This window comes from Arabidopsis thaliana (genome assembly GCF_000001735.4).
Source record: "Arabidopsis thaliana chromosome 1 sequence".
Classification (NCBI taxonomy): Eukaryota; Viridiplantae; Streptophyta; class Magnoliopsida; order Brassicales; family Brassicaceae; genus Arabidopsis; species Arabidopsis thaliana.
Window position 1 is genome coordinate 4,760,904 of NC_003070.9, and position 24,790 is coordinate 4,785,693.

General features: G+C 33.4%; 5 protein-coding genes and 1 long non-coding RNA gene across 10 annotated transcripts; 3 read left to right on the forward strand and 3 right to left on the reverse strand.

The window, feature by feature from the left end:
- The first annotated feature begins 53 nt into the window (after positions 1-53).
- On the forward strand, positions 54-1,763 carry AT1G13930 (oleosin-B3-like protein). Of its 3 annotated transcripts, none has more exons than NM_001198060.1 (2): positions 109-808; positions 1,645-1,763. In NM_001198060.1, exon 1 carries the CDS (start codon positions 188-190, stop codon positions 653-655), a length of 468 nt encoding a protein of 155 aa, NP_001184989.1. In that variant the 5' UTR covers positions 109-187; the 3' UTR covers positions 656-808; positions 1,645-1,763. The 3 variants fall into 3 exon arrangements, with proteins under 3 accessions (NP_563934.1, NP_001184989.1, NP_001184990.1); NM_001198061.1 differs by having other exon boundaries at positions 1,726-1,763; NM_101259.3 differs by lacking the exon at positions 1,645-1,763 and having other exon boundaries at positions 54-966.
- On the reverse strand, positions 1,576-5,949 carry AT1G13940 (T-box transcription factor, putative (DUF863)). 2 transcript variants are annotated; one of them, NM_001332104.1, is made up of 5 exons: positions 5,691-5,949; positions 5,493-5,567; positions 4,781-5,022; positions 3,975-4,686; positions 1,576-3,865 (listed from the first exon to the last, which is right to left on the reverse strand). In NM_001332104.1, the coding sequence occupies exons 3-5, from the start codon at positions 5,018-5,020 to the stop codon at positions 1,800-1,802; spliced, it is 3,018 nt and encodes a 1,005-aa protein (NP_001321537.1). In that variant the 5' UTR covers positions 5,021-5,022; positions 5,493-5,567; positions 5,691-5,949; the 3' UTR covers positions 1,576-1,799. The 2 variants fall into 2 exon arrangements, with proteins under 2 accessions (NP_001321537.1, NP_172847.1); NM_101260.3 differs by having other exon boundaries at positions 5,493-5,949.
- A 5,894-nt stretch (positions 5,950-11,843) lies between these two features.
- Positions 11,844-12,049, reverse strand: AT1G05037. The gene has a single exon (NR_138824.1). It is a non-coding gene; the product is annotated as an other RNA (long non-coding RNA).
- A 481-nt stretch (positions 12,050-12,530) lies between these two features.
- Positions 12,531-14,032, forward strand: ELF5A-1 (eukaryotic elongation factor 5A-1). The gene is made up of 5 exons (NM_101261.3): positions 12,531-12,847; positions 13,119-13,241; positions 13,335-13,391; positions 13,465-13,539; positions 13,664-14,032. Exons 1-5 carry the CDS (start codon positions 12,728-12,730, stop codon positions 13,763-13,765), a joined length of 477 nt encoding a protein of 158 aa, NP_172848.1. The 5' UTR covers positions 12,531-12,727; the 3' UTR covers positions 13,766-14,032.
- Positions 14,033-15,379: 1,347 nt separating this feature from the next.
- WRKY4 (WRKY DNA-binding protein 4) lies at positions 15,380-18,517 on the forward strand. Of its 2 annotated transcripts, none has more exons than NM_101262.3 (4): positions 15,380-16,165; positions 16,840-17,513; positions 17,596-17,760; positions 17,882-18,517. In NM_101262.3, the coding sequence occupies exons 1-4, from the start codon at positions 15,719-15,721 to the stop codon at positions 18,138-18,140; spliced, it is 1,545 nt and encodes a 514-aa protein (NP_172849.1). In that variant the 5' UTR covers positions 15,380-15,718; the 3' UTR covers positions 18,141-18,517. The 2 variants fall into 2 exon arrangements, with proteins under 2 accessions (NP_172849.1, NP_001318999.1); NM_001332105.1 differs by having other exon boundaries at positions 16,143-16,490; positions 17,882-18,447.
- Positions 18,448-21,643, reverse strand: AT1G13970 (beta-hexosaminidase (DUF1336)). The gene is made up of 10 exons (NM_101263.5): positions 21,491-21,643; positions 21,145-21,247; positions 20,691-21,043; positions 20,511-20,597; positions 20,157-20,426; positions 19,927-20,065; positions 19,536-19,836; positions 19,263-19,457; positions 19,047-19,169; positions 18,448-18,949 (listed from the first exon to the last, which is right to left on the reverse strand). Exons 3-10 carry the CDS (start codon positions 20,977-20,979, stop codon positions 18,839-18,841), a joined length of 1,515 nt encoding a protein of 504 aa, NP_172850.2. The 5' UTR covers positions 20,980-21,043; positions 21,145-21,247; positions 21,491-21,643; the 3' UTR covers positions 18,448-18,838.
- Positions 21,644-24,790: the final 3,147 nt, after the last annotated feature.

The window sequence follows — 24,790 nt, forward strand, 5'->3', positions numbered from 1 at the left end:
GTTATTTAGAACAATAATTATAGTGGCTTAAAAATCATTAATGAAAGTAGATAATAGTATACTTTTTCTTTTTCTTTGTGTGGCCAACATATCCATTTTCTAGTCTATATATACACATATCCATCTCTTAACTCTTCCATCCAAAAAAAACAAAACAAAAAATTATATTCAAGAGAAAAAGGAAAAAATGAATTTCATCTCCGATCAGGTAAAGAAACTCTCAAGCTCAACACCAGAGGAGCCAGACCACAACAAGCCAGTCGAAGGAACCGAAACAGCTACAAGACCAGCTACCAACGCCGAGCTCATGGCAAGTGCCAAGGTTGTAGCTGAAGCTGCTCAAGCCGCAGCTCGTAACGAATCAGACAAACTCGACAAGGGTAAAGTCGCCGGAGCCTCTGCTGATATCTTAGACGCTGCCGAGAAATACGGTAAGTTCGATGAAAAGAGTAGCACTGGTCAGTACCTCGACAAGGCTGAGAAGTATCTCAACGACTACGAGTCGTCACACTCCACCGGTGCTGGTGGTCCTCCTCCTCCGACGAGTCAGGCTGAGCCAGCAAGTCAGCCTGAGCCGGCGGCTAAGAAAGACGATGAAGAGTCTGGTGGTGGGCTTGGAGGTTATGCCAAGATGGCTCAAGGTTTCTTGAAGTGATTTGATCTTTAATTGTTGTTCATCATTTTCGTAATAATAAATTAAATAACTAGTATCGTTTGTGACTAGTTTATGTTGCTTCGTTTATGTTTATGGGGAGTGACGAGTGAGTGTAATAACTTCTGGTGATCATGAATCTAATCCATCTTTGTTGTGATTATGCTTAACTTATTGGTGTTTACAAAACCAAATCAAAAAATGATCATCCTTTGGATTCGAACTCGTTAGATTCTATATCATTAGGTTTCTATGTAAAACTAGTGTTTCATTTCTTAATTCACTCATTTAATAGTGAGGTTTCTGGTATTGCAAGTATGCAACTACACTACTTTAAAAATGTGTCAAAATACTTAATCATACAACAACAAGAAATGGACTTACAGAAACAGAGAGAATACATATATAGAAATTAGTTGCAATTACAGGACATTGGTGTATACTAATCAAGAATCTGTCATAAAACAAACGCTTAGAGTTATGAACAATCCTCTCAGTCCCACACAAAATCTGATTACACCGTTCATGTCTATATTCAGGCACAAAACCACTCAGTTCCACAAGTGTCACTCTTATATCTCCCCAAAACACAGAATGACAGAATCTCTTTCAACCCTAAACACTGAGTTGTGGAACATAATATCAGGGAATCTTCTTCCATAGATAAGCCTGTCTTTAAGGACCATTCACTTCAGGCACACCACTTGAACACAACCTATCTTTAACCACATGAATGTCTCCATCTGGTGAACCTCCTAACCAATCCTCTTCTTCTTACTAGTGAGTGCTTCAAACTCTTTGATATTGTTCCCTCATGTAGCTGCATTGCCTGAAAATGGCTCTGTTGCTCCAATTTTCCCTTACCAAACATCACCAAAGTTTCAAAGATGATGACGTGTCGTGACATGAGATGATTTTAAGTGTTTTAGGCAAAAATAAATATAAAAAGAGGTCAAAGGGGATAAAATATCTTTCTTCATGTATTCACCAAGCTAAAAAAAATAAAATTAGTCGATGAAAAATCTCTATCACAAACGGTTCTCTTATATTATATCTCTCTCTATACGAAAAAGTTTTGAAAAGAATCGTACTAGTACAGTAATCATCTCATGGTCACAACAAACATTCCCAAAGTTCAATATCATTGTCACGTGAAAGGCGCGTGTGATGATGAACGTTGGTTACTTGTAGTTGCAGTTGTAGTTGAAGCTGAAGGACATCGTTGTCTTCTAGGCCTTCTTGTCATCTTACCCCAACCTGCAAAGCTTCTATCTTCTAAACACATTTCAGTTTCACCATTGTTGCTTTGATTGCTCACATGTTGTTGAACTGAGGGAGGAGGAGGAGCTGGAGCTGGAACCGGACAATAGACCGGTTCAGCAGGGATTGTTATGGCTCGTCGTGGTCTTCCTCTTGAACCGGTTTTCTTCCTTGTTAAACCGGTTGGAGTCCAAGATCTTCCTGTTGCTCTCATGAACCCATCAAACATTTGAATGTCTTCTGTTACTTCGTGTTTCGAAAGAGACAGAAGTCCAGGGAGAATGTCTCTTTGGAAGTCTCGTCTCTGTTTCCCTTTTCTCGCGTTTCCTCTTCTCGGTCTTTGGCTTGTGACCAGAGCGGTTCCTGTAGTTTCCTCCAATTTGAGGTTTTCAGGAACCAATGGCTTAGGCATATACTCTTGTTCTGAGATATCAGGTAGTTGCAGGGTCATTGACTCAAAGTAATCAATATCTTCGATAGAACGCGATTGATTCCTTGAAAAAGTATCGAGCTTTTTGTCCAGATTCTCTTTGTGAGTATTTACTGTTTCTGCAAACCAGTGAAGGATGATGGTTTCAGAAACTTCTGACGAAGCAACAACTTCAACCTCTCTATCTAGGCAAGCTGAATAGATGGCAACTATTGTTTCTGCTGCTAATTTTTCAAACTCAGGCGGTTTCTCTAGAGTTTTTTCCTCAATTGATTTTACTTCTGATCGCTTTTCTCCAGAGATATTACCATCTTCTTCTTCATCATCAGACTCAGGAACAGTTTCCAAATCTATCATAGGAGCCTTTGAATTCAGTCTTGAACTGGCAGGAACAGAGCAATTTTCGCCTTCATCATCACTGCCCAAAATGTTCAAATCAATCTGACACCTATTACTAGCTGAAACCCTTGTCTCAGTCTGTTCCTCTGTTTGCTGATCTTCATCCCAAAGAGGATCACACGGTTCGTTCATGTCTAGCATCCTAACGTAATGGACTTTACCTTTCTCTACATTGGATTGATCTTTATAAGCCAATCCAGGAATTTCCTTGTTAGCATCGATCTTCTCAGTCACCGGATTATTGGAACAAGAACCAGACTTTAACCTCTCTAGCCACATAATATTCTGAACTTTGTCTCCTGCCTCATCTCTGATATCCAATGGTTTCAAAGAAGAACTTGGAACAGCATCATTACTCTTCAGACTCCATTTCCCATCAGCTAACTCAGAGTTACAAACAGACTTGGGTTTATTAAGCCATGGTAAAGTAGCCAGGTGTTCTTCATCCTTTCTGACTTCAACAACAGAAGTGTTTGAAAGTGTCACATTTAAGTTCAAATCCCTCACAAACTTCCTCTCCGAGCTGTAATCACTTCTTCCTCCGTTAGGATAATTATAGCCAGTCCCAGCGACTTTCGATTTTGATGAAGTGGAACACTCATTGTAAAACATATTGTGGTTTAACCGACTGGAATTCCCGCACCCTGAGTCAAATCTAGAATTGCTTTCAAACTGCAATCTATCTCCAAGATACCCTTGCTTCTGAGCATTACCAATCAGTGTATCAGACATGTTTAGAACCGGATATCTCTGAGCTGAAGCAACTTTCTGAGGGAATCCAAAGCTAGGATTTTGCCAAGAAGAGTGCAAATGGTTCCAGGAGACAGCAGAATCTGGACGAATATATGGATACAAGGGGCGCTGTTGGTGAGAAGTTAAACTTGAATCCAAGTGATTTTGATGAATGACGGCTTCATGACTACTATTGGTATCAGTATCAGCCTCTAGGTCAATAAACGTTCTTTCTCTCCAGACGACTGCCTTACTTGGTGGACCTGAATTAGGTAAACTCATAACTCTTTGTGAACTGTTCATCAAAACTTGCATAGGCTGAGACAAAGAATCCAGTGGTTTAGCCGGTTGAAAAAATGGAGCAGCAGACTTGTGTGTGCCATTATAATGATCTGCAGATGGTAGATTTCAAATGATAACATCCGAAAAAAAAGTAAGAAACATGTGTGACCATATAAGAAAATCCAAGAATGGCATTCACAAGTTAATAGATCATCTTACCAGTTCTTAGGGGTTGGTGTGACCAAACTTTTGGTTTGCCGTTCAAATCTGGCTGCAGAGGGATAACAGGAATATGCTCCCTTACACTACCTGAGTTTAGAGATTTTCCGTAGTCACGAATATGGCCTTGAAACTCCCCATTACGCAAGTCACGGGAGTGGCCATAAGCAAATTCGTTTGCTTCTTGAGCATCAACTGGTTCATTTAAGTCAGCCAAACCATTGCTTCTACTAGACCCATAGCCAATTCTCACACCATCTATGCGAGATTCAGTCTTCACATCTCCATTAGGAAGCTGACTCGATGTACTGCAGACCCTGTGATCCTTTAACTCAACAACTTCTTCATTGTCATCAATGTACTCATCAGCTGGAAGGCAAAGATCTATCATCTTTCTTCTGATTTTCGTCGGTCTAACCTCGGACACTTCAACACTTTTGGAACTAGCTCCATTTTGCCATGAAACTGGACCTTGAGAATTGCTTCCTTTCATGGGAGAATGGCCATTATCCTCAACAACCGACATGGATGGTCTATCGTAAACCGAGTTCGCCAAAGGGAAGCTAGGGATTTTCCATTTACGAACATCATCATTCGTAGCTTGAGAAGAAAGTGATGCCTCAATCTGAACCCATTCTTTATTAAACTGTTTCCTTTTCAATTCATCCATCATATCCTTCTGTGTCCTATATACCCGGTGAAGTTCCAAAACCTGGTTAAAAGGATCAAAATTCACAAAATACAATCAACCAAAAGCCAGAGGAACTGATAAAAAGGTCACAGAGAAAATCTTCCACTAAGTTAACCTGTGTCTTAAAAACAGCTTCGTGTTCGAGCATTGTCCTTCTCACCACATCTTTGTCAAACCCAAATGTAGTCTGAGACGTGAACCCATTATTGTAGCATTGATCGTTGTTTGATGCAGAGGTTTTATTGTCACCGTAGAACAATGGCCATCTACAACCGTTATTAGATTCTTTGTTGAGATCTCCCATAGAATGATGATATCCACCAAATAAGCTTTCACAGTGCACCTTTGTTCCCATTCCTGCGCACAAATATCCAAACTTTAGTACCAAAGACTAACTAACACAAATCTGATTCAATGACATTGAAATTGGCAACAAAAAACAAGCATTAATCACATTTCCTCCATAAAAACAAGAACTTTAGCTCCATGAGCTCTATCTAGTTAAAACCCATTTTGAGAGTAGCTTCAAATTCATCAAAAAGTCAAACACAAAGCAATTGTAAAAGTGATAACACTATCTATATATAAAGCTAAGGGTTTTGACTCAAAACAGATGAGTTCTAACGCCGACGAGTCAAAATAGGATCTTGAGTAATCAAAGTTGGAAATCTAAAGTTAGATAACAAAGAATCTGCAAAAATCTTAGGACAAGATTGTACCAAATAGAAATTAACAAAAAAAAACCAAGCTTTAATCTAGGGAAAATTAAGCAGATGAAATTGAAATTAAAACAGAGTTTATAAAAATGAGATTTTTATTTTTGTTACCTCAAACCCACATCTTCTTATCGCCAACCTTGTCTCAAAACTTTCTCAGAAGAAGAAGCAATTTATAAAAAAAATCTATGAATCAAAAGGAAAAAAGTAAGAATTTTTTTCGAATCTCTCTACTAAAGGGAAGATTGAGAAACAAAAAAAATAAAATAAAGTGTTGGGGGGAGGGTATAAGAGTTATAGCGTAAACACCATTAATGGAAATAATTAGATCGTCATCTTCGATCTAGCTGGGCCACTCTTCTCTCTCACCAAACTAACAAAAAGAAAAATTGAGGAGAGGAAAAAGAAATCTGCTTTATATTTAGCTTCTTCTTCTTCTTCTTGTATGTGAGGGGGACGATGATGATAAAGAAGGTTTATATTATAGGAGAAGAGAAGAGAAGATCCGAAAATCAGAAGAAGAGAGAAAATAAAAACAAAAAACGAGGGCTTTGGCTTTTGTACAGTGACATGAAATAATTTGTCAACATCCGGTCTTCTCTTCCCTTTTATTCTCTGCTTTTTCTTCACCTTTTTTAGTTCTCTCTTCTTCTTCTTTTTTTTTTACCATCTTGTAATAACTAATACTAATATTCTTCCATTTTTATTATTAAGTACATATTATTATAGGATAAAAAACAGGATTTATCAATTAGTTTGACTCATAAAATTCTTGGTTCTATTTTTTAGGGATTAAATGATTTTTCAAGATAAATTTTATTTTATGCTTAATTTGTTATATTTATTTAAATATTTTATGTTACCTTTTTAGTTTTTAGTTTTCATTCCATTTGAAATAAAATAATCTACTACATTGAGCAGTAGAAGTAAATAATTGGTGAAATGTGGAAATGGGTATCTTCTAGGTTCTCTTCATCTTTCTTTCTTGCTTTTTAATGCTTTTAAGAGATTATATAATTACTATATTTTTGGCAAATCTAGAAGGGATAAAAAAAAAAAAAACTATGATGATGTGTCATCTTTAAATGAAAAATAATGAAGCAATTTAAACCAAGATCATTTAAATAATTACATTTTAGTGGTTATCGACTTATCGTAATGTTGGTGAATGGTGATGCTACCAATTAAATATCGAAACGTGTTAGTTTTTGTAAATAAATTAGATATTTTAAAAAGGAAATTACAAAGTCTTTAAAAGAGTATTTATTAAAAAAGTTTATTCTAGATGGAGTGTTCTTGAGGGTTTTCAGATTTTGAAAAGTATACAAATACCATTTTTATATAAAAAGCAATTAATGATATGAGTCAAATGTTGTTTACAACGAGTAATACTCTGTACATGGTAACATCACTATATCACATATAATAATAACAATAAAATACGAAAAAACTGAAAATCCAAAACGAACATGTCGTCACTCGTCAAGGATAAATATGGTAAATCCTTGCCCCATTAATTACGCATCCTTTTGTTTAACACATTTTTTCGGTTAGGCTTAGGCCTCATTTTTTTTTTTATAATTAGGTCTCATTTAGTTCAAATATATAAATTTAAATAAAGTTGTAACTAAATAAACTATTGACAGCAAACAAAACGTGGGTCCCGCCAAAAAATCTTTTCTTTTTCTATAGCTCTATCTCGTTGGCTACTGTTAATGTGGAATATTTTTGCGTTTTGATACTGAGGAATTAGAAGTTTAGATTTCTATTAAATATTGGATTGGTGATTAAAGTTGATAGCTCGGATATTGATCGGATCCATGAGGAATAACAACTATGAAGTTATAAAATTATAAGATCCTATAAAAAAATTTTAAAAAGATCTAGTCATTCTACTTCTGGTAATTTGTACCACACTAAATGCCCAAAAACCTTGTGATTTTTTTCTACTTTAGACGTTTAATATTTATGAAAGATGAATGTAATTTAATCCAAGGGTCCAACACACATATATTATATAAATATTAATGAGAAATTTGGCCCTTAAAAGTGTATAATTACCACCTTTTTTCCATCGACGTGACCAAAAGTCTTTGCAAAACTGACCTGTAAATATATATGCACGAAAAAAAAGTTTAAATAATTTCGGTATTAGACATATAGAAAAAAGGTTTGGTATTCGGTAAAAAAAAAAACTAACATACGGTCTTCGGCTGTTGTGTGGCATAGCATCATTATGTTTTGTCTCTTATGTCACAAACCCACATGGTTAATTCCGTATTGGTATATTTTTTTTAGGTACCATCGGAAATTTTCTGACCATGTCTCATTTCTTACTGTTCATTTCCAAAAGCAATAGTAAAATGCAAGAAAAATAAATCCAACTATACTATATATGTCGTAAATCTACATTCATTATCTGATATCGTGATATAATGTCAGTACAACTCTTTTCCAACAGAGTTTTTACCTATTTTAAAACGTTTATTAAAAAAATTGTACGAAAATGAATCTGAATTATACCAATCAATAAAGAAAATAACTTCATAGAAATGTTCGTATATTTTTATAATAAATTGAACGGTCTGTATTATTATATACATGCATGTATCAATAGTTATATTATGCTTTTATAGGGATCAAGATAAGTTGGGATAATAGACCTTAAAAGTGGTCCAAAGTATACTTTCGGAAATGTCACTCTCATCAGAAAAAAAAAAAAAAATCATCGAGATTTATAAAACTGAGTATTAGTCAAGGGTCCTATCATACTTCTTATGGTATGTCCCACCAAATTGATTTCATTGCGAATCAAATAGCAAAAATAATAATTCTATTAAATATATTTATTTTATTTTATTTTATTTTTTTTCTATTTTTTTTTCTATTAAATATACACATGCAACTTATGCAACTATCAATTTCCTTTAGTATTCTACGAAACAAAATTATATATTTGTTGTCACAAAGTTTAAAAATTCCAACGTATTTTAAATGAAAATTATGATGGTAAAAAAAATAGAATTATTACTCTCACATTAGTCATTTACGTAAATTATCAATGAAAAATATCTATCACTTAATATTAAAAAAAATTGTTATTGAAATTGAAAAAGTAAACTATTTGCCACTCGTCTCCCACTAGCTCTCCTCCATTCTCCTTTTACCAACAAAAAAAAAACTGTTTTAAAATACCCTCTCGTCTTTAACGTCCATTTATTAAATCTATATACTAGTAGTATTATTTTATTGAATGCGAATTAAATAATTTCTCATGAGTTATGCATAAAGATAGTCCCTTTCGAAAAGTTTACATCAATTTTTGAAAAGCATCAAAAACGTAGACAAACCACACTGTCCACACAAAGGAATGAATTTAAACACTTGATTATCGTATTATAGCCTGAAAAAGTAGATTCCATGAAAATCTATAGCTAATCGAGATCTGTTTTAATTCGTTTTTTATTTTTTAATACCGAGCAATGATAATTATAGACAAACAAATTTAGAGAAAATTAAACTCCGAATTAATCAGAATGGGTTGTGCATTTATACAAATCTTGACGAAATTTAAAATTCAAATGTAAATGATTCCATCTACATAAGAAAAGAAAAAACTACATACAAATCATCAATCTTGGACTAATTATGTGTGTTTGATCAAATAATATCTCCAGTGACGGATTAAAGAAACAAAAAAATCATTTAACCAATCCATAACGGTACAATGGTCAATAGCTTAAATAATTTTATCAAAAAAAATTACAACAAGATTCAAATTATCTTGCTAGGATAATTAACCGTAGTTAGGTTAGATGGTATATATACATACTAGATTTTAACCCGCGGTATACCGCGAAAACAATTTATTTTTTAAAGTTAATATACATAAAAGTTTGCAAATTATATCTATTATAAAATATTTTTATTTGATAGTTTACAATTGTTATTAAGTAACATCCTGCCAAACCCGTCCCGCCAACCCGTCCCGTAAAAAAAACATTTATTTTATTAATGTTGATCTTATTTATGATATGTTTATGAATTATTGTCTAAATATTTTGTAATTTTGTAGTAATTAAATGCTATCAAATATCTCTGCGGTTTGATGTTTATAATCGAATTGTTATAGTCATGGAAAAAAGCAATATCAAAAATGATAATTTTGAAGTAATTAAATGATAGTAAATATTTTGGAAGTTTTATTTTAGTAACTAATGTGGAGAGATTCAGGGAAGATTGTTAAATGTCAAATATTTATTTCGAAGATTTTTTTTTTAATTATCAAAAACAAACATTAAAATCTAGTGGCAGCCATTGTAAATAAGTCATAACTACAAGATTTATTTCACAAAATAGCTGCAAAAATGTATATATAGATTAAGTGTCTTTCGTATATTCAAAAATTAGGAGTTTCAGTTTAGAAACTCTCGGTTTACACTCAGAAAATCATTCAAACCTATTCAAATGTAGATTGAATTATTGAATAGGTATGTAATTGATTATTTAATTATTGACTGTTTCTCCATAAAAAAATACTATAAATACAACTATGTATTATAACTCCCTTTTTCCCCTGGAATAAGACTGATGATAAGCCCATTGACAAATACAGATTTTGGGCCTAAATCACCCCAAAAAAAAAGAAAAGAAACAACCTCTCCATTGCCTTTGTAGCAATCAAATTTCCTAATAAGGGCATAATTATAATGATACACAATTAGTCTACACAAACGAGTGAGACATTGATGGTGTAACTCGTGTTCTACGAAGTGTGACTATTTACATTTGTTCAGCTTGAAGCTTATTTAATCCCTTTTATTTTTCTTGTCGTGAAAATCTAATCACAGTATCACACTACGTTTTTTTGTTTGTCCCAGCAGTTAATAAACACACACAAAAAAAGCTTCGATATTTGGGAATTTTTGTAGTTACTAGACATTTTTACAAATTATTACTTAATATGTTCATATTATTAATTTCGTTATGGTTTCTTTATTTAATTAAATCGTTCACCGGCTTGTGTACGAATGATACTTGATGCTATAACTTGGAATCTGAAAGAGCCAATCACCGAATTTTGTCGACAGGGACGAGAGAAAAAGGGAGAAAAAGATGCTCTTTTTCTCGAAGGGTAATTTGGTAAATTAATAAATGGCAGATGATGTAATTAACGTGGAAGTTAGGTGGTTTTATTTGTCTGAAAAAATGTAAGTTCGAAACGGAATCCTAGATTCGTGGACACAGATCGTTATGGGGATTAGAGAGAGAAACAAATGTTTTCTTTTTGTCTCCAGAAAATAAGAGAGCCATGAGTTACTCTCATATCTTATACCCTTTTTACCCTTCTATCTAGTTGTAGATTTTTTTTAATCATTTCTTTAATTATTAATTGCGTTAAATTAATTATTGTTGGAATAGAAATATTATTTTGCAATTTGCACCAAAAAAATATTATTGTGCAATTTACACCAAATTAGCAAAATAAAATAAAATTATAGACCAAACTAAATAAATTTTGGTGCTAAGGAATACCAACTTATGTAGGTTGTCCTTTGAATAGCCTGACCTATGGTTGCTGGTTGCCTGGATCCTATATATGCCTAGTATGTATGCATGAAAGCGTGTACATTGTAACAAAAAGATACATGTATTTTATTTATTAGAATTTGAGAAAATAAATTGCAAGTTTAGATAAATAAAATTAACTAAAACGAATTATAAAAGCCTAATTAACGAGCAAATTATTCAGTGTTTATGATATATGATCCAAAAATCAACATGCATAAAATGTTTTTTATTTACTAGAAATTGTTGTATGATGTGATTGGAAAATGGACGTATTAATTGTTTTGTAGTATCTACGGTTCTTTATGAAACATTTTGTTCCAATACTTTTTTTTTTTTGGAAAATTTTGTTCCAATGGTAAGTGGACACCATATCCAGAGTTCAAAGTTCCTTTTCAACAATCTCTCCTCTTTTTTTTAATGTTCTTTCAAAAAATTGTTTTAAGAATTTTACATGTTGTAAAAAAAAGATAATTAAAGATACAATCCATAATTTACTAGAATACAATTACAACACGTAGTTATTTCAATTATCATCGGATATCTATCTACACAGCTCTATTTCATAGATTTTCCATAAATATCATTTAATACACGTAGTTACATTTTTTGTTTGTCTTATACACGCACTTTCTAGAATCAAACAAATGCTTTCAGAAAACTTTAGTGATTAATTGATCGTAGCCAAATTCATCTAGCAAATTAGTAATTACAGTTATAATACCATTATTTTGAATAGTCATTATTTGTTGAAAATATCTTTAATAAATTTTGTTAACTTGGAGTTTATAAATTATAATCATAAACGTTGTTTCGATTTTTGTTACAGTTTTCTAACAATGTTAAATTTTCCAGTATGTGTGTGACCCTACAAAAATGGGAATCAACAAGAATCAAAAGGGCCCATCAAAGTCTCCACCACCAATCACCTGTGACCGCTCTCACACTTAACGATGATCTTTGTTGGATTAACGGCGCGTGTAATCTTGATCCCATCACGTGAACTTTCACGCTCATAGACCCCACTGTTCCAACCTCAGCACCATCAGTCCTATTCGTCAAGAAGATTTAAGGCCATACGTAACAAAAGCAAGCTGAGAGAAACACATCCTGTCAATAATCCTTGAGCTGGACTCTAAAATTAGGCCCATGAAACTTAATGACAGCCAAAAATATTGTTTGCATTATGAATTAATTATGGATTTGCCACTTTTTTTATGGCATTTGTAGACTTTGAATTTTTTTGAATAGTTTGTGGATTTTGTTTTTTTTCCTGATTACAAAAGTATGATTTAACATGCATTTTATTTGTTATGTTTGGGTTTAGTCGGTTGTGGTTGTGGTTGTTCTTACAATTTAGTTTTTTGAATAAAGTACATATTTTTACCAAAAACAAAATCTTAAATACGTACATTTTGAAATGTTAAAAATGACATATTCATAAAATTTTAGTAAAAATGATGATTTTAAAAGATCTCGATGAAAAATGACAAAACCAACATTAATCGCTTACATTATTCGTAAAATTTATCATGTTTTCAAAGACATGAAAACATTGATCTCTATATGACCGGAGAAAACATTGATCTCTCATATCAGATCACGTGATCGAACGGTGGAGAAACGCTCTCTACAATAAGGCTTTAAAGCCCATAAAACCCTTAAATATATCAAAGCCCAAAAGAAACGCCTTTTGCGCTTTCCCGATCGTGGTCAACTTCCTCTGTTACCAAAAAATCTGTACCGCAAAATCCTCGTCGAAGCTCGCTGCTGCAACCATGTCCGACGAGGAGCATCACTTTGAGTCCAGTGACGCCGGAGCGTCCAAAACCTACCCTCAACAAGCTGGAACCATCCGTAAGAATGGTTACATCGTCATCAAAAATCGTCCCTGCAAGGTTTCGTTCTCAAACATTTCTCCACTCTCTTCCTCTGATCTTATTAGATCTGTTCATTACTTAGATTCCTCAGATTCTTTTTTTTGTCACCTCCACGATGTTCGACTGATATTTGTTCTTGTCATCATTGTTAAATTCACATTTTATTGCACTTTTGTTTTAGCGAAATTATTAAATTGGTCATCTTCAGTTTTGTTCGATTAGATAAGTTTTAGGATTTTTTCTTACACAAGTTACTGGATCAGCTGCTAAATGTCATTTTGTGTCGCAGGTTGTTGAGGTTTCAACCTCGAAGACTGGCAAGCATGGTCATGCTAAATGTCATTTTGTAGCTATTGATATCTTCACCAGCAAGAAACTCGAAGATATTGTTCCTTCTTCCCACAATTGTGATGTATGTGAAAAAAGCTCCTTTGATCACTTTCATTTCTTGTTTGTTTCTTTCAAGTCCCATTTGAGATTTTGTTTTTGTTGAATTGGGTTTCAGGTTCCTCATGTCAACCGTACTGATTATCAGCTGATTGACATTTCTGAAGATGGATATGTATGTGTTCTTAAATAGCACTTGTTCCTTTATATGGTTTAGTTACTTGTTCTGTTTTGTAATCATTTTGCAGGTCAGTTTGTTGACTGATAACGGTAGTACCAAGGATGACCTTAAGCTCCCTAATGATGACACTCTGCTCCAACAGGTTAAGTTTTGCATGTTCATCACATTAAATGTTGCTAGTTAATTAAAATCAACTCTATGTCGATTTCTGAAAATGGAAGAAAAAGTGCAGAGTAATGAGTGACCTGATTGTGTTAATGAAACAGATCAAGAGTGGGTTTGATGATGGAAAAGATCTAGTGGTGAGTGTGATGTCAGCTATGGGAGAGGAACAGATCAATGCTCTTAAGGACATCGGTCCCAAGTGAGACTAACAAAGCCTCCCCTTTGTTATGAGATTCTTCTTCTTCTTCTGTAGGCTTCCATTACTCATCGGAGATTATCTTGTTTTTGGGTGACTCCTATTTTGGATATTTAAACTTTTGTTAATAATGCCATCTTCTTCAACCTTTTCCTTCTAGATGGTTTTTATACTTCTTCTAATTGATTGATTCTTTATGGTTGTCCAAGTGTCAAAGTGTTCCACCCATATGATTCTAACCTTTTGATGAGCGAAGTCTTTACTCGTGCGTTATGTAGAGACGTAGAAGCAATACCACAAAAGAGTATAATTATAGATATATGCTAACAAAACTCAAAAGTTAAGATCAGTTTAGTATTCAAAATTGAACAGTAAAAGGTTAAAAAAAATATGTATACTTATGAAAATAACTAAATTCATAGATAATCTTTTAAAATTCAGAGTTTCTTTTTCTTATATCAAATTCAAAATGAAAACACAAACTAAAATAAACAACGACACATATCATAAGGTCTTTTATATTTTGTATTAGATCAAAACTATTATTGCAATCACATTTCTTGTGGTAATAAATGAAAGGAATTCTACTCCTAAAGCCAACGTGTGTCCCACACAAAGTAAGAAGAATGTTTATATTATCTTTTGCTCTTGCAAAGTCAAATGTATCTTCAAAAAGTCATGTTGCTAGTTTTCTTTTATTCCCCTCACGTCATCACGGTTCCTCCTCCTATTACAAATATACACACCCAAAAAGTCCACTAACATGAAATGCTAAAGTTAATTTTAGAAATCCATTGCTTTCACGTGAAAAAAAAAACTATTACAGAAATAACATGTATTTATACAGTTTACTAATAGTCATCAACTCATCATATATGGTATAAATATTTGTCGAAAAACAGCTCTCATGATATGTGTAGGCTTATATTCGACAGCCCATTAAGACACAAAATGGGCCTTTTAAAAGGAATGTCAGTTGTCAATATCTGATTCGTACAACGTGGAGTAGCTGTGGCCTTGTCCGGTTGTCTCTCTCTGCCTCTTCGCTCCAGGTTCACCGTACAATAATAACAAAGACCGACGCTTTTGTAAAAGTGAAACCTAAATTGATAACCAAATAATTTGATCAATTTGGTACAACTTTTGTTTTGACTGATGTTCAGATTTTCTTTTCTTCTTAATTGGTATAGTTTTATTTTCTTTTTAAAATGTTTGGATTTGTAATTCATTTAGCATTCCATTCTAATAAGATTTATCTTTTTCTTTTTAATTATCTCTTTACATGATACTACTATACTATTTGTTTAAACAAAAAATATAGATATACATGCATATTCCATATTTAATTAATGGGATCGAAATTCAACATTAAATTAATGTACCTGTAAAAAATTAAATGTACAAAACGACAGAAAAACTCAAAAAAGCAGATTTTAAACGTTATATTTTCCAATTTTCTACTGCCTCCTGAAAAATTGGATTTGGACATGTCTGAACATTACTCAAAATAAATAAATTTAGCTAGTTTTTGAAATAAGAAAACATAGTAAGTACCGTTTTGAAGGAGAAAAAACAAATAAAGTACTTTTTACACACGAAAAAAAAGAAAGTAAAGGAAAGAGCTTGTTTCACATATATCTGCAGCGTGGACTTTCTCTACTGCGAACCCAAAAAGTTTTTTAATCTTTTTATGTTTCCAGATCCGTTTTAAGACCAGAAGTACAAAAAAAAAAAAGAAACTCGAAATCTCCATTAAAAGAGCCTATCGATAATAAAAAGAAAAACAAAACGGCAAAAAAGTGAAGCGAAACACGACACGGATTCACACAATACTCAGATATATACAAAAAGGATTTTAGATTTTGATTCAGAACCAAAAATAAAAAAAGGAACTTTTTTATTTCTTTGTTTGATTTTTTGGGTTGTTGGTTTTTTTTTTGTTTGTTAATTTTGGGGATCGATGTCGGAAAAGGAAGAAGCTCCGTCGACATCGAAGTCCACCGGAGCTCCGTCGCGTCCGACTTTATCTCTTCCTCCACGGCCGTTTAGTGAGATGTTCTTTAACGGTGGCGTTGGATTCAGTCCTGGTCCGATGACTCTGGTCTCTAATATGTTCCCTGATTCCGATGAGTTTAGGTCTTTCTCTCAGCTTCTCGCTGGAGCCATGTCTTCTCCAGCGACTGCAGCTGCTGCTGCTGCTGCTGCGACGGCTAGTGATTACCAGAGACTTGGTGAAGGGACTAATAGCTCTAGTGGTGATGTTGACCCGAGATTCAAGCAAAACAGACCAACCGGTTTGATGATTTCTCAATCTCAATCGCCGTCGATGTTCACCGTACCGCCTGGTTTAAGTCCAGCTATGTTGCTCGATTCACCAAGCTTTTTGGGTCTTTTCTCTCCCGTTCAGGTTTTTAGATTCATCAACACAAATTTCTATCTTTTTTTTTTTTGGTTAAAAATTTGAAAATCTATTTATGGAAACTGTATGTTTGTGTCTTTTCTTTGTTGAGCTGTTTCTTGTTTTTGTTTTGTTGGCTGCTTAGGGAAAAAATAACACGTTGTTGTTAGGTGTTAGCAAATCTAGGTTTATTCCAACAAATTGTAGATTTTGTAACCATTTTGCTGGTATCATCTTAGGTCAAAATTGGAGATTAGGATTGAGTTAGGGCTTATTAGAGATTTGAGAATTTCTCCTCAAGGAAGGAACTTTGCAACTCAACTGTGTTGGAAAGGTAGGAACTTTCAGACAGAACAAAAGGAGATTGTGGATCAAATACTCGTAGAGATTTGGGTTTGTTCAAGGTTTTTATAGAAATCCTCAGGAAGATTTCTTGGTGCCACATCCGAAAAATCCTGTTCTTATGACCTTATATGTTTTGATTATGGAACTCTGTTTTCTTTAGTAGAAATTGTTCCTTTAGACAGGCCTTTGCTATATTCTCTTTTGATAGGGTTGTCTTGTTTAAGGTCTCTGGCTCTGCTTTATCTTGACTCTGAATCTGTTGAATCTGTCTTTACCTATTTTGATGTGTGCTTTGATTTGTTTTAGCGGTTCTTGACCTGATATGTAACATTGTGCAGGGATCATATGGAATGACACATCAGCAAGCTCTAGCTCAAGTCACTGCTCAAGCAGTTCAAGCCAATGCCAATATGCAACCACAAACAGAGTACCCTCCTCCCTCTCAAGTTCAATCATTTTCATCGGGTCAAGCGCAGATCCCGACCTCGGCTCCACTACCAGCTCAAAGAGAAACCTCAGATGTAACCATCATAGAGCACAGGTCACAACAGCCTCTAAATGTTGACAAACCAGCTGATGATGGCTATAACTGGCGAAAATATGGGCAAAAGCAAGTTAAAGGTAGCGAGTTTCCACGAAGCTATTACAAGTGTACTAATCCAGGATGTCCTGTCAAGAAGAAGGTTGAGAGATCTCTTGATGGACAAGTAACGGAGATTATCTACAAAGGTCAGCACAATCATGAACCTCCTCAAAACACTAAGCGAGGTAACAAAGATAACACCGCGAATATAAATGGGAGTTCGATAAATAACAATCGCGGGAGTTCTGAATTGGGGGCATCACAGTTTCAAACTAATAGCTCCAACAAGACTAAGAGAGAGCAACATGAAGCAGTAAGTCAAGCTACGACAACAGAGCACTTGTCTGAGGCAAGTGACGGTGAAGAAGTTGGTAATGGAGAAACTGATGTGAGAGAGAAAGATGAGAATGAGCCTGATCCCAAGAGAAGGTAAAGTTATAAGCTCTGTTGATGGTTGATGATAATCCATATTTTTCGTTTTTTTTGATCAGAGAGATGTTTGAATGTGCAGAAGTACAGAAGTTCGGATTTCAGAACCAGCTCCTGCTGCTTCACATAGAACTGTGACAGAGCCTAGAATTATTGTCCAAACGACGAGTGAAGTTGATCTTCTAGATGATGGATATAGGTGGCGTAAATATGGACAGAAAGTTGTCAAAGGGAATCCTTATCCGAGGTAAAACACGTTACAACATTGGTTGGTCTAGCTATTACACTCTTTGAATGGCGGATTCTAGTGATCGATATATTTTTATGTATTGAAACATTCTTGTTTAATGTTCTCTCTTGATCCTTAGGAGCTACTACAAGTGCACAACACCAGGATGTGGTGTGAGGAAACATGTAGAGAGAGCAGCAACAGATCCAAAAGCTGTAGTAACAACATATGAAGGAAAACATAACCATGACCTTCCCGCTGCTAAATCAAGCAGCCATGCCGCTGCAGCGGCACAGTTAAGGCCAGATAATCGACCTGGCGGTTTGGCTAACTTAAATCAACAGCAGCAGCAACAGCCCGTTGCGCGGCTAAGGCTTAAAGAAGAGCAAACAACTTGAGAGAAGAAAACTCTTGACCGTTTTTCATTACAAAAGCTTTCAAATTCCACTCACACACTTGTCTGAAAAATCTAGCAGTTTGCAGGAAAGAAACAGCTTCAAGAGGTTGTAGTTCTTCTATGTTCTGGTGTAAAACTTAAAAGCTTTTTAGGGTTTTCAGATTTCTGTTTACTAATACTGTATGTGAATTCTTTTGTACATGAGGAAGAAAATTACAGGGGGATATTTTGTGTTGTATCTTTTGTGTTATTGTTTCAGTAAAAGATAGGTCTTACATTTTGTGTATGAAAATGAAAGTATTTGTTGTAATATCAAACTTTTTTCTTTTGTTTATTATTACACTATTATAATACATAATGGCCTATGACCCAAATTTTCTTGCTATTTGTTCATCTTTCGTAGTCAGTCATTGGTTAATGAAATATACAGAGCAATTGTTGTTTTGTTATGGGTTTTGAATAATGGAGTGAAGAAATTATGACATTTGTACAAATGAATCTTTTTCATGAGATTAATAAATTCCCGAGCAAATCTTGTTTCCAAAAAAGACAATTGAATTTTATCTTCTTCTTTTGTCTCTCAACAATACAAATATGTGAAAACGTTCTCTGTTTTTGCTTTTTGTCTTTTTTTGCTCTCCCCATTGATTGATTGATTGATCTTTGTCTCTCTCTCTGTGTTATTATGTAGTGATCACTTCATTGTTTGTTAGTTAAAAGCGTTGGAATTTGTCCGTGATTCACGAAATCAATCTTGTTCAGCCTGACACAACACAGTACTTGCTCTGGAAGTTCCTCTGGTGATTGAGCCTGTGTCAGAAAGAAACAAAATGTTTTACTTGAGCTACACTCTAACAAAGAATGACCTACTACTACCAACCAAAAGTTTGGGAGATTTTTCAAGTACCTGAATTGTTAATCCCAAATCAAGAATCCCGTTCTTGATACGATCCCTGAAAGATTCGAGTCCTTTCCTCGAAATGTAACTGAATCTGTGTATATCCAAATCTATCTCAAAGTAGTTTGGTCCCTATCCAAATGATCAATAACATTAACCACAAGGCTATGGAACTGAATTATCTGGTGTATCATTGAAAACTAAAGAAAGATCTGTATTTCTAACCTGAAAGAAATCGTGTTGCGGACGAGAAAGAACCGGTCTATCGTTGTAAGCTGTGATAAGTTTTCTCTCAGTAGAACTTAGCTGGAAATCCTCAGGATTTACCAAACCTGCCATGATCTTTAACCTCTCTCTGAATGGAACTGTTGATTCTCTTGTGAATCCTTTTACTTTCTCCATTTCATCTTCCATGAATCTCTGCAAAAACCATATCTCTCTGTAAAGAAACATAACAAGTTTTTTATAAAAGAGCTATAGGATCTATCATCATCATACCTTGATGGTTTCTTTAAAGTGAGATGAGATTTCTTTGTGATAGTTCTCATTGCGTTTGAAGTACAATACTAAGCTAAGTCCTTCACCATCATAGTCACCAAACATAGAGGTTGGATACATTGGAAGCTGGATGTTCACTATCAAAAGATTGGGGATATCGCAGACTTGTGATGATGCCGGTTTCAAATTAGGAAGCTCAATGTGTTGAGCAATGTGGTTGATCTTTTTAGGACATGCAAAAAGGTCGACTCCAATTGGTATGTAAGGACTACAATTTGGTGCAGGACACTTTTGCTTGTCTCTGCAGATGATTTTAAACAATACAATTAGATTTGATTACATACAAAGAATGTTTGTCTTACTTTCTTGATATGAAAATTTGAATCCTAACCTGAAGAAATTCAATCCACGGAGCTTGAAACTCGACGGAGAAACTTCTGACCAACTTCCTTGACTGGTCATCTTCTCTCCTAAAGAACGTTGAATCATAGAACCGGCTTTTGGACGGTACAAGAGCTTCTCAGCTGAAGCTGATACACATTTAGAGATAAAATCATTCAGAAAGAAAGTTATAAAGATTCAAAACTTATAAAGACTTTTTGATCATTTCTTTCTTCTTACAGAATTCAGATGGTGTTGATTTGCTATCAATAGATGTTCTTCTCACAGAAACCATAACAACTTTTGATGATTTCTTTCTGTGATCTTGATGATCTTCACAAGTAGTAGTCTTGAAGGTTTCATGGTGAGATTCATCAGCCACTTGGTTTCTCTTTATACTAACCTCATTCTTGCTCGAGTAAGTCTCACCTTTGTTTCCATCTATTTTCAGGTAACTTTCGTAGAATTCTTCATACTGAATCACTTGTCCCATTGCAGAAGCATTTGCATCTACAAAAAAACAAGATCATGTTTTCAGACACAATCATGCACAAACCAATGTCTCTAGTTTTATATCAAGCAAAATTTGTTTACCTTCGAAGACACTACTATTTGAACCATCATCAGAATCAGAATCGATGTAGCTAAAGGAATCATACCAAGCCTCCTCATGTGAAATTCCTAAAACAGAGAAAAAAATAATAATGAGATTCAAGAAAACACAATTTAGGAAGAAGAAAAAAACAGAATCAAGATATAGAGAATGTTGCTTACGGTTTCCATCGATTTGGCTGCAGTTCCATTGAAGCTGAGTTAAATGGAAGTTAGCATTAGACATCTCAGCTCTCTTACACATCATCTTGGCTGCACAATTGTCGAAATCAAGATGAACATATTCGCTCACCGCAAAATCCCTAACACTCGCATTACTCATGCGTTTCATAGGAACATCGGGCATAGAAGCCGATATTTTGGACCGACATTTGCCAGATCTGCCGCGTTTCTGCTTCTTCTGTTGAAGCTTGTTACTGAGTTTTCTCTGAGAAGAAACACAGCCACCCATATTTTGTTTTGGAGAATTTCTAACTATTTCATTCACCAAACGAAATCAAATTTTTGTAAGGAACCTGTATCAAGACATAAAACAAGAATAAGACCATTACCAAGATATACATGATCTTGTCTAGAAATCAAAAATCAGATGCCAAAAAAGATAGACTATTTTTACCTTACAATCTTTCAGAGAGGTCACCTGTAAAAAGTTAAGTTTACATAAAAGAATGCATCAACATTCATAACAATGAGATGTTGTTTCATGTATCTTCAAGACCCTTCATATAAGAAAAAAAATCGAATGAGGTTTATTTTCTTAAATTTGTTGCTTACTTGGGTCTGAAATTTTGAATACTTAAATAAACAAATTAAACATCGATAACATCAAACGCAACAAATGCAGCCATTTGAATTTTTTATGAAACGTGAAAGATAAGAAACAAAATCTTGAAAACACAACCAAGTATTGTTTTTAACGAAAACTCTAATCATTTGTTAACCATGAAATCAAGAAAACTAACCAGGAGAAGAAGAAGAACAGAAGAAGGCGAAGAAAGGAGGAAGAAAGAGGATTCTCTATGAAAATCCTCTGTTTCGTCTTTCTTCTGCTCTCTGCCTCTATTTGTTTCTCTGTCTTTTCGTGTCAATAACAATAATAAAACAGAAACAGAAAGAGAGAGATCTTCTTAAGAGAAATATTAAGAACCGCACCACTGTTTTCTTTAGTAACCCGTTTTCTTCGGATCATTCCCAAAAGTCTTCTCCCCCGTTAAATTCTCTCTCTTTAATTTCTCTGTTTTTAATTACTAATATTTTATTTTGTCCATTTTAATGATTATTATTATTACAGAGAAACAGTAAATTAGTGTTATTGGGGATGTGATTGACCCATCAAGTTCGCGGGGTAAAGAAGAAACAGCGTTTTAATTACAGAACAGACGAGTTATTTACTTCACGTGTCGCCATTTATGGGAAACAATCTTCTTATTTTCTTAACCTCTTTAATACCTTGTCTTGTGTCTTCTTCGTCCTCATCAATGTTAAATCCATTCATTTACAAAACATGTTTACCCTATCTTCCAACATAAAACAAAAAAAAGGTAAAAAGAAAACAATTTTTTCCTTCTAAATTAGAGTTTTTAATATTCAAGTTCAATAAATTTAGTTAGAGTCTATAAGTTAACAATCAGCTAGACGTAACTCTTAACAAAAAATAATAGTTCCATATAGAAAGAAATTGATGATAGAAATTGACACTGAATTGACATTAAAGAAATAAAAAAAAAGAGATTCGTATCTGAAGTTCTCGAGGATCACATGCTTCATGTATTCGTTATCGTATTCATAATTTAACCATTGTATTTCTATATTAGTATCATGAATATAATTTAACCATCATCTCAACAAAAATAAAATTAGCCAAGTAATGCATGGTATATACAGTATACTATACACAATAACTTTTTTTATCAACGTAAAAATTATGGAGGGTTTCTGTGAATGGACCTAGATCATAGTAGTGGGATCCTTAGTTTCGCATAGACAACATTTGGTACCTCGTGGATAACAAATGGTGATTTATGTTCAATACTATCTTGTTATAGTGATGGAGAAGTTATGTTATTATGTCGTTGTACAATACAGTTTGTTATTTATTTTTAATATGTCATCATTCATAATAGATTGATTGTTTATTTTTGCATCAACTAAAGCCGTCTAAGAATAAAATAATCTACTTAAAAAAAATATAGCTAAAAAGTGAATAAAAGCTATTAGTTAGTTCAAAGTCCTTTTCGTAGGAGATTAATTAGTCCACGGAGATATATTCTAATCATTGATTCTTTAGTTTTGTTCAATAGTTTTCAGTATTTTTTTTATATAATCTTCTGGTTGAAGCTATAGCTATTGTATGAAAGAGACTTAGCTGATTCTCTATGTGTTTGTGGAACACAATTTATTTTTAAAAACTATATAGTCCAACGAAAACTATTTAAAGTAGGTGAGTTGCTCATTTTAAATTATGTTTAGGACTGCCAAAAATTTAGACTAATTCCATGCACTTTGATTTCTATGTTTTCATCTTATTTGCTATTAGAGATTTATTACATGTTACTTCTGATTAAATTAGATGGTAACAAGCTTTTATATCTTAAAATTCCATTTGCACATTTTCCATTGCATCCATTTCTAATTATACATATAGTATATATTCTTTTAGTGAAAAATGACGTTATCGGATGGAAAAAGTCTCAACAATTAATGGGTTCTGTTTCTTTTTTCTTTTTTTTCAACTGTGTTATTGACGGCTCATATTTTATAGAATGGATTTTTACTTTCGGACAAAAAAGAAATGAGGATTTATGGCCATGATTTTCTGGATTTATTCAACCATTTCCAAGAAAAAGAGAGATTATTCAACTAATATACTGATGATATTTCTAGAATTAATAAGAAGCTAGCTAATTTTAATAATGCAATATGTAAAGAATTTTATGTATCAAACGTTAAATTCCGAAAAGACCTATTCAACCATTTCCGAGAAACAAAAACTAGTCAGCACAACAAATTAGTCACACTACACATGTCCTAAACAATTTGTTCATGTAAGAATTTAAACTTTTTAATGAAAATATTTAGTATCATGAAAGCATGAAGAAAAAAAGATTTTTGGGTAAGAAAATAATGAAGGCCGAAAAATGATCTTGTTCTTTTTTTTTCCCCCAATTTTATGGTATTATTTTGATTTCCAGACGTTTACGAATGTTTAAATTTAATCTCCTTTGAAGTTGATTCTCCCGAGTCCCGATTATAAGAAGAAAACTTGTTAGAAGCGAGGCCACCATTTCTCACCCAAACGATACAAAATTAGGTTAGGTAAGATAACATTTGAGTAGATCTAGTTTTTCCAAGCAAACCAGGTCTAGTTTAATAATCGTAATTTTGAAATACTAAAAGATCGGATTAAATTTGACAAAGTGTATTGCTCCTTTTTATAAATATAGTATATAACTACGATATGTTTTGTTAAGGTTGATGAGACCCTGATAATATGAGTATATGACTACAGTCTAGCTACAAGCCTACAAGTTTCTATATGAAAGAACTAGTACAATAATAACTGATTAACTGTACTGTACGATATTCAAAAGAACTTAATTGTTTTTAATTAGAAGAGGAAGATGAGATTGGCGCACAAAAAAAAAAGAAAAAGAGGAAGAAGATGAGATAGTAATTGGAAGCTTTAAATCCCAATTAAGAGAGGCTACAGCTGTAATCATTCGAAACGTATTTACTTATATGATGTCACCGTAATAAAATTTCTTGTAATAATAACTTTCTCATTTATCTAGTTGGAGTCACAATGTCTACTTGAACCACTGGAATAAACAAAAAAACTTCACTTGAAAAAGTAATAAATTTGATGACAGCTCTTTAACTATACCAAACGGATTCATACTAACTTCAACTTCTTTGATCAATTATTCCAAACCCTAAATTCTAGACCTAAAATCAAACTAAATTTGGTAACACATCAATTTAATACTCTATTAGAAGAAAACTAAACTATAAATATCGATTATGTATTTGATCCTACTATATTATTTGGGAAGTACATTTTAAATGTAACCTTAATTTTTGTAAGTAATTATATAGATATGCCATTAGAAATAAAATTTTAAAGAGTAAATTAATTTATCTCTTTAAGGATTAAAAAGTCAAATACTAATTTAATTAAAAAACAAAATACATTATTATTTTCCACAAATAATAACCAATCAAAATCAACATATAAGATTTGATATCTAAATTTTAATTAATTT

Bases quoted from the DNA above. Each gene is read 5' to 3' on its own strand.
- AT1G13930 (NM_101259.3), top strand. From the start codon at position 188: ATGAATTTCATCTCCGATCAGGTAAAGAAACTCTCAAGCTCAACACCA.
- AT1G13940 (NM_001332104.1), bottom strand. From the start codon at position 5,020: ATGGGAACAAAGGTGCACTGTGAAAGCTTATTTGGTGGATATCATCAT. The intron at 4,687-4,780 runs GTTAACTTAGTG...CCTTTTAACCAG, and splicing joins AAGCTGTTTTTAAGACACAG to GTTTTGGAACTTCACCGGGT. The intron at 3,866-3,974 runs GTAAGATGATCT...TACCATCTGCAG, and splicing joins ACACCAACCCCTAAGAACTG to ATCATTATAATGGCACACAC.
- ELF5A-1 (NM_101261.3), top strand. From the start codon at position 12,728: ATGTCCGACGAGGAGCATCACTTTGAGTCCAGTGACGCCGGAGCGTCC. The intron at 13,392-13,464 runs GTATGTGTTCTT...ATCATTTTGCAG, and splicing joins ACATTTCTGAAGATGGATAT to GTCAGTTTGTTGACTGATAA. The intron at 13,540-13,663 runs GTTAAGTTTTGC...TTAATGAAACAG, and splicing joins ATGACACTCTGCTCCAACAG to ATCAAGAGTGGGTTTGATGA.
- WRKY4 (NM_101262.3), top strand. From the start codon at position 15,719: ATGTCGGAAAAGGAAGAAGCTCCGTCGACATCGAAGTCCACCGGAGCT. The intron at 16,166-16,839 runs GTTTTTAGATTC...AACATTGTGCAG, and splicing joins GTCTTTTCTCTCCCGTTCAG to GGATCATATGGAATGACACA. The intron at 17,761-17,881 runs GTAAAACACGTT...CTTGATCCTTAG, and splicing joins AAAGGGAATCCTTATCCGAG to GAGCTACTACAAGTGCACAA.
- AT1G13970 (NM_101263.5), bottom strand. From the start codon at position 20,979: ATGGGTGGCTGTGTTTCTTCTCAGAGAAAACTCAGTAACAAGCTTCAA. The intron at 19,837-19,926 runs GTTAGGATTCAA...AATCATCTGCAG, and splicing joins CGTGGATTGAATTTCTTCAG to AGACAAGCAAAAGTGTCCTG. The intron at 18,950-19,046 runs GTACTTGAAAAA...TTTCTGACACAG, and splicing joins ATTTGGGATTAACAATTCAG to GCTCAATCACCAGAGGAACT.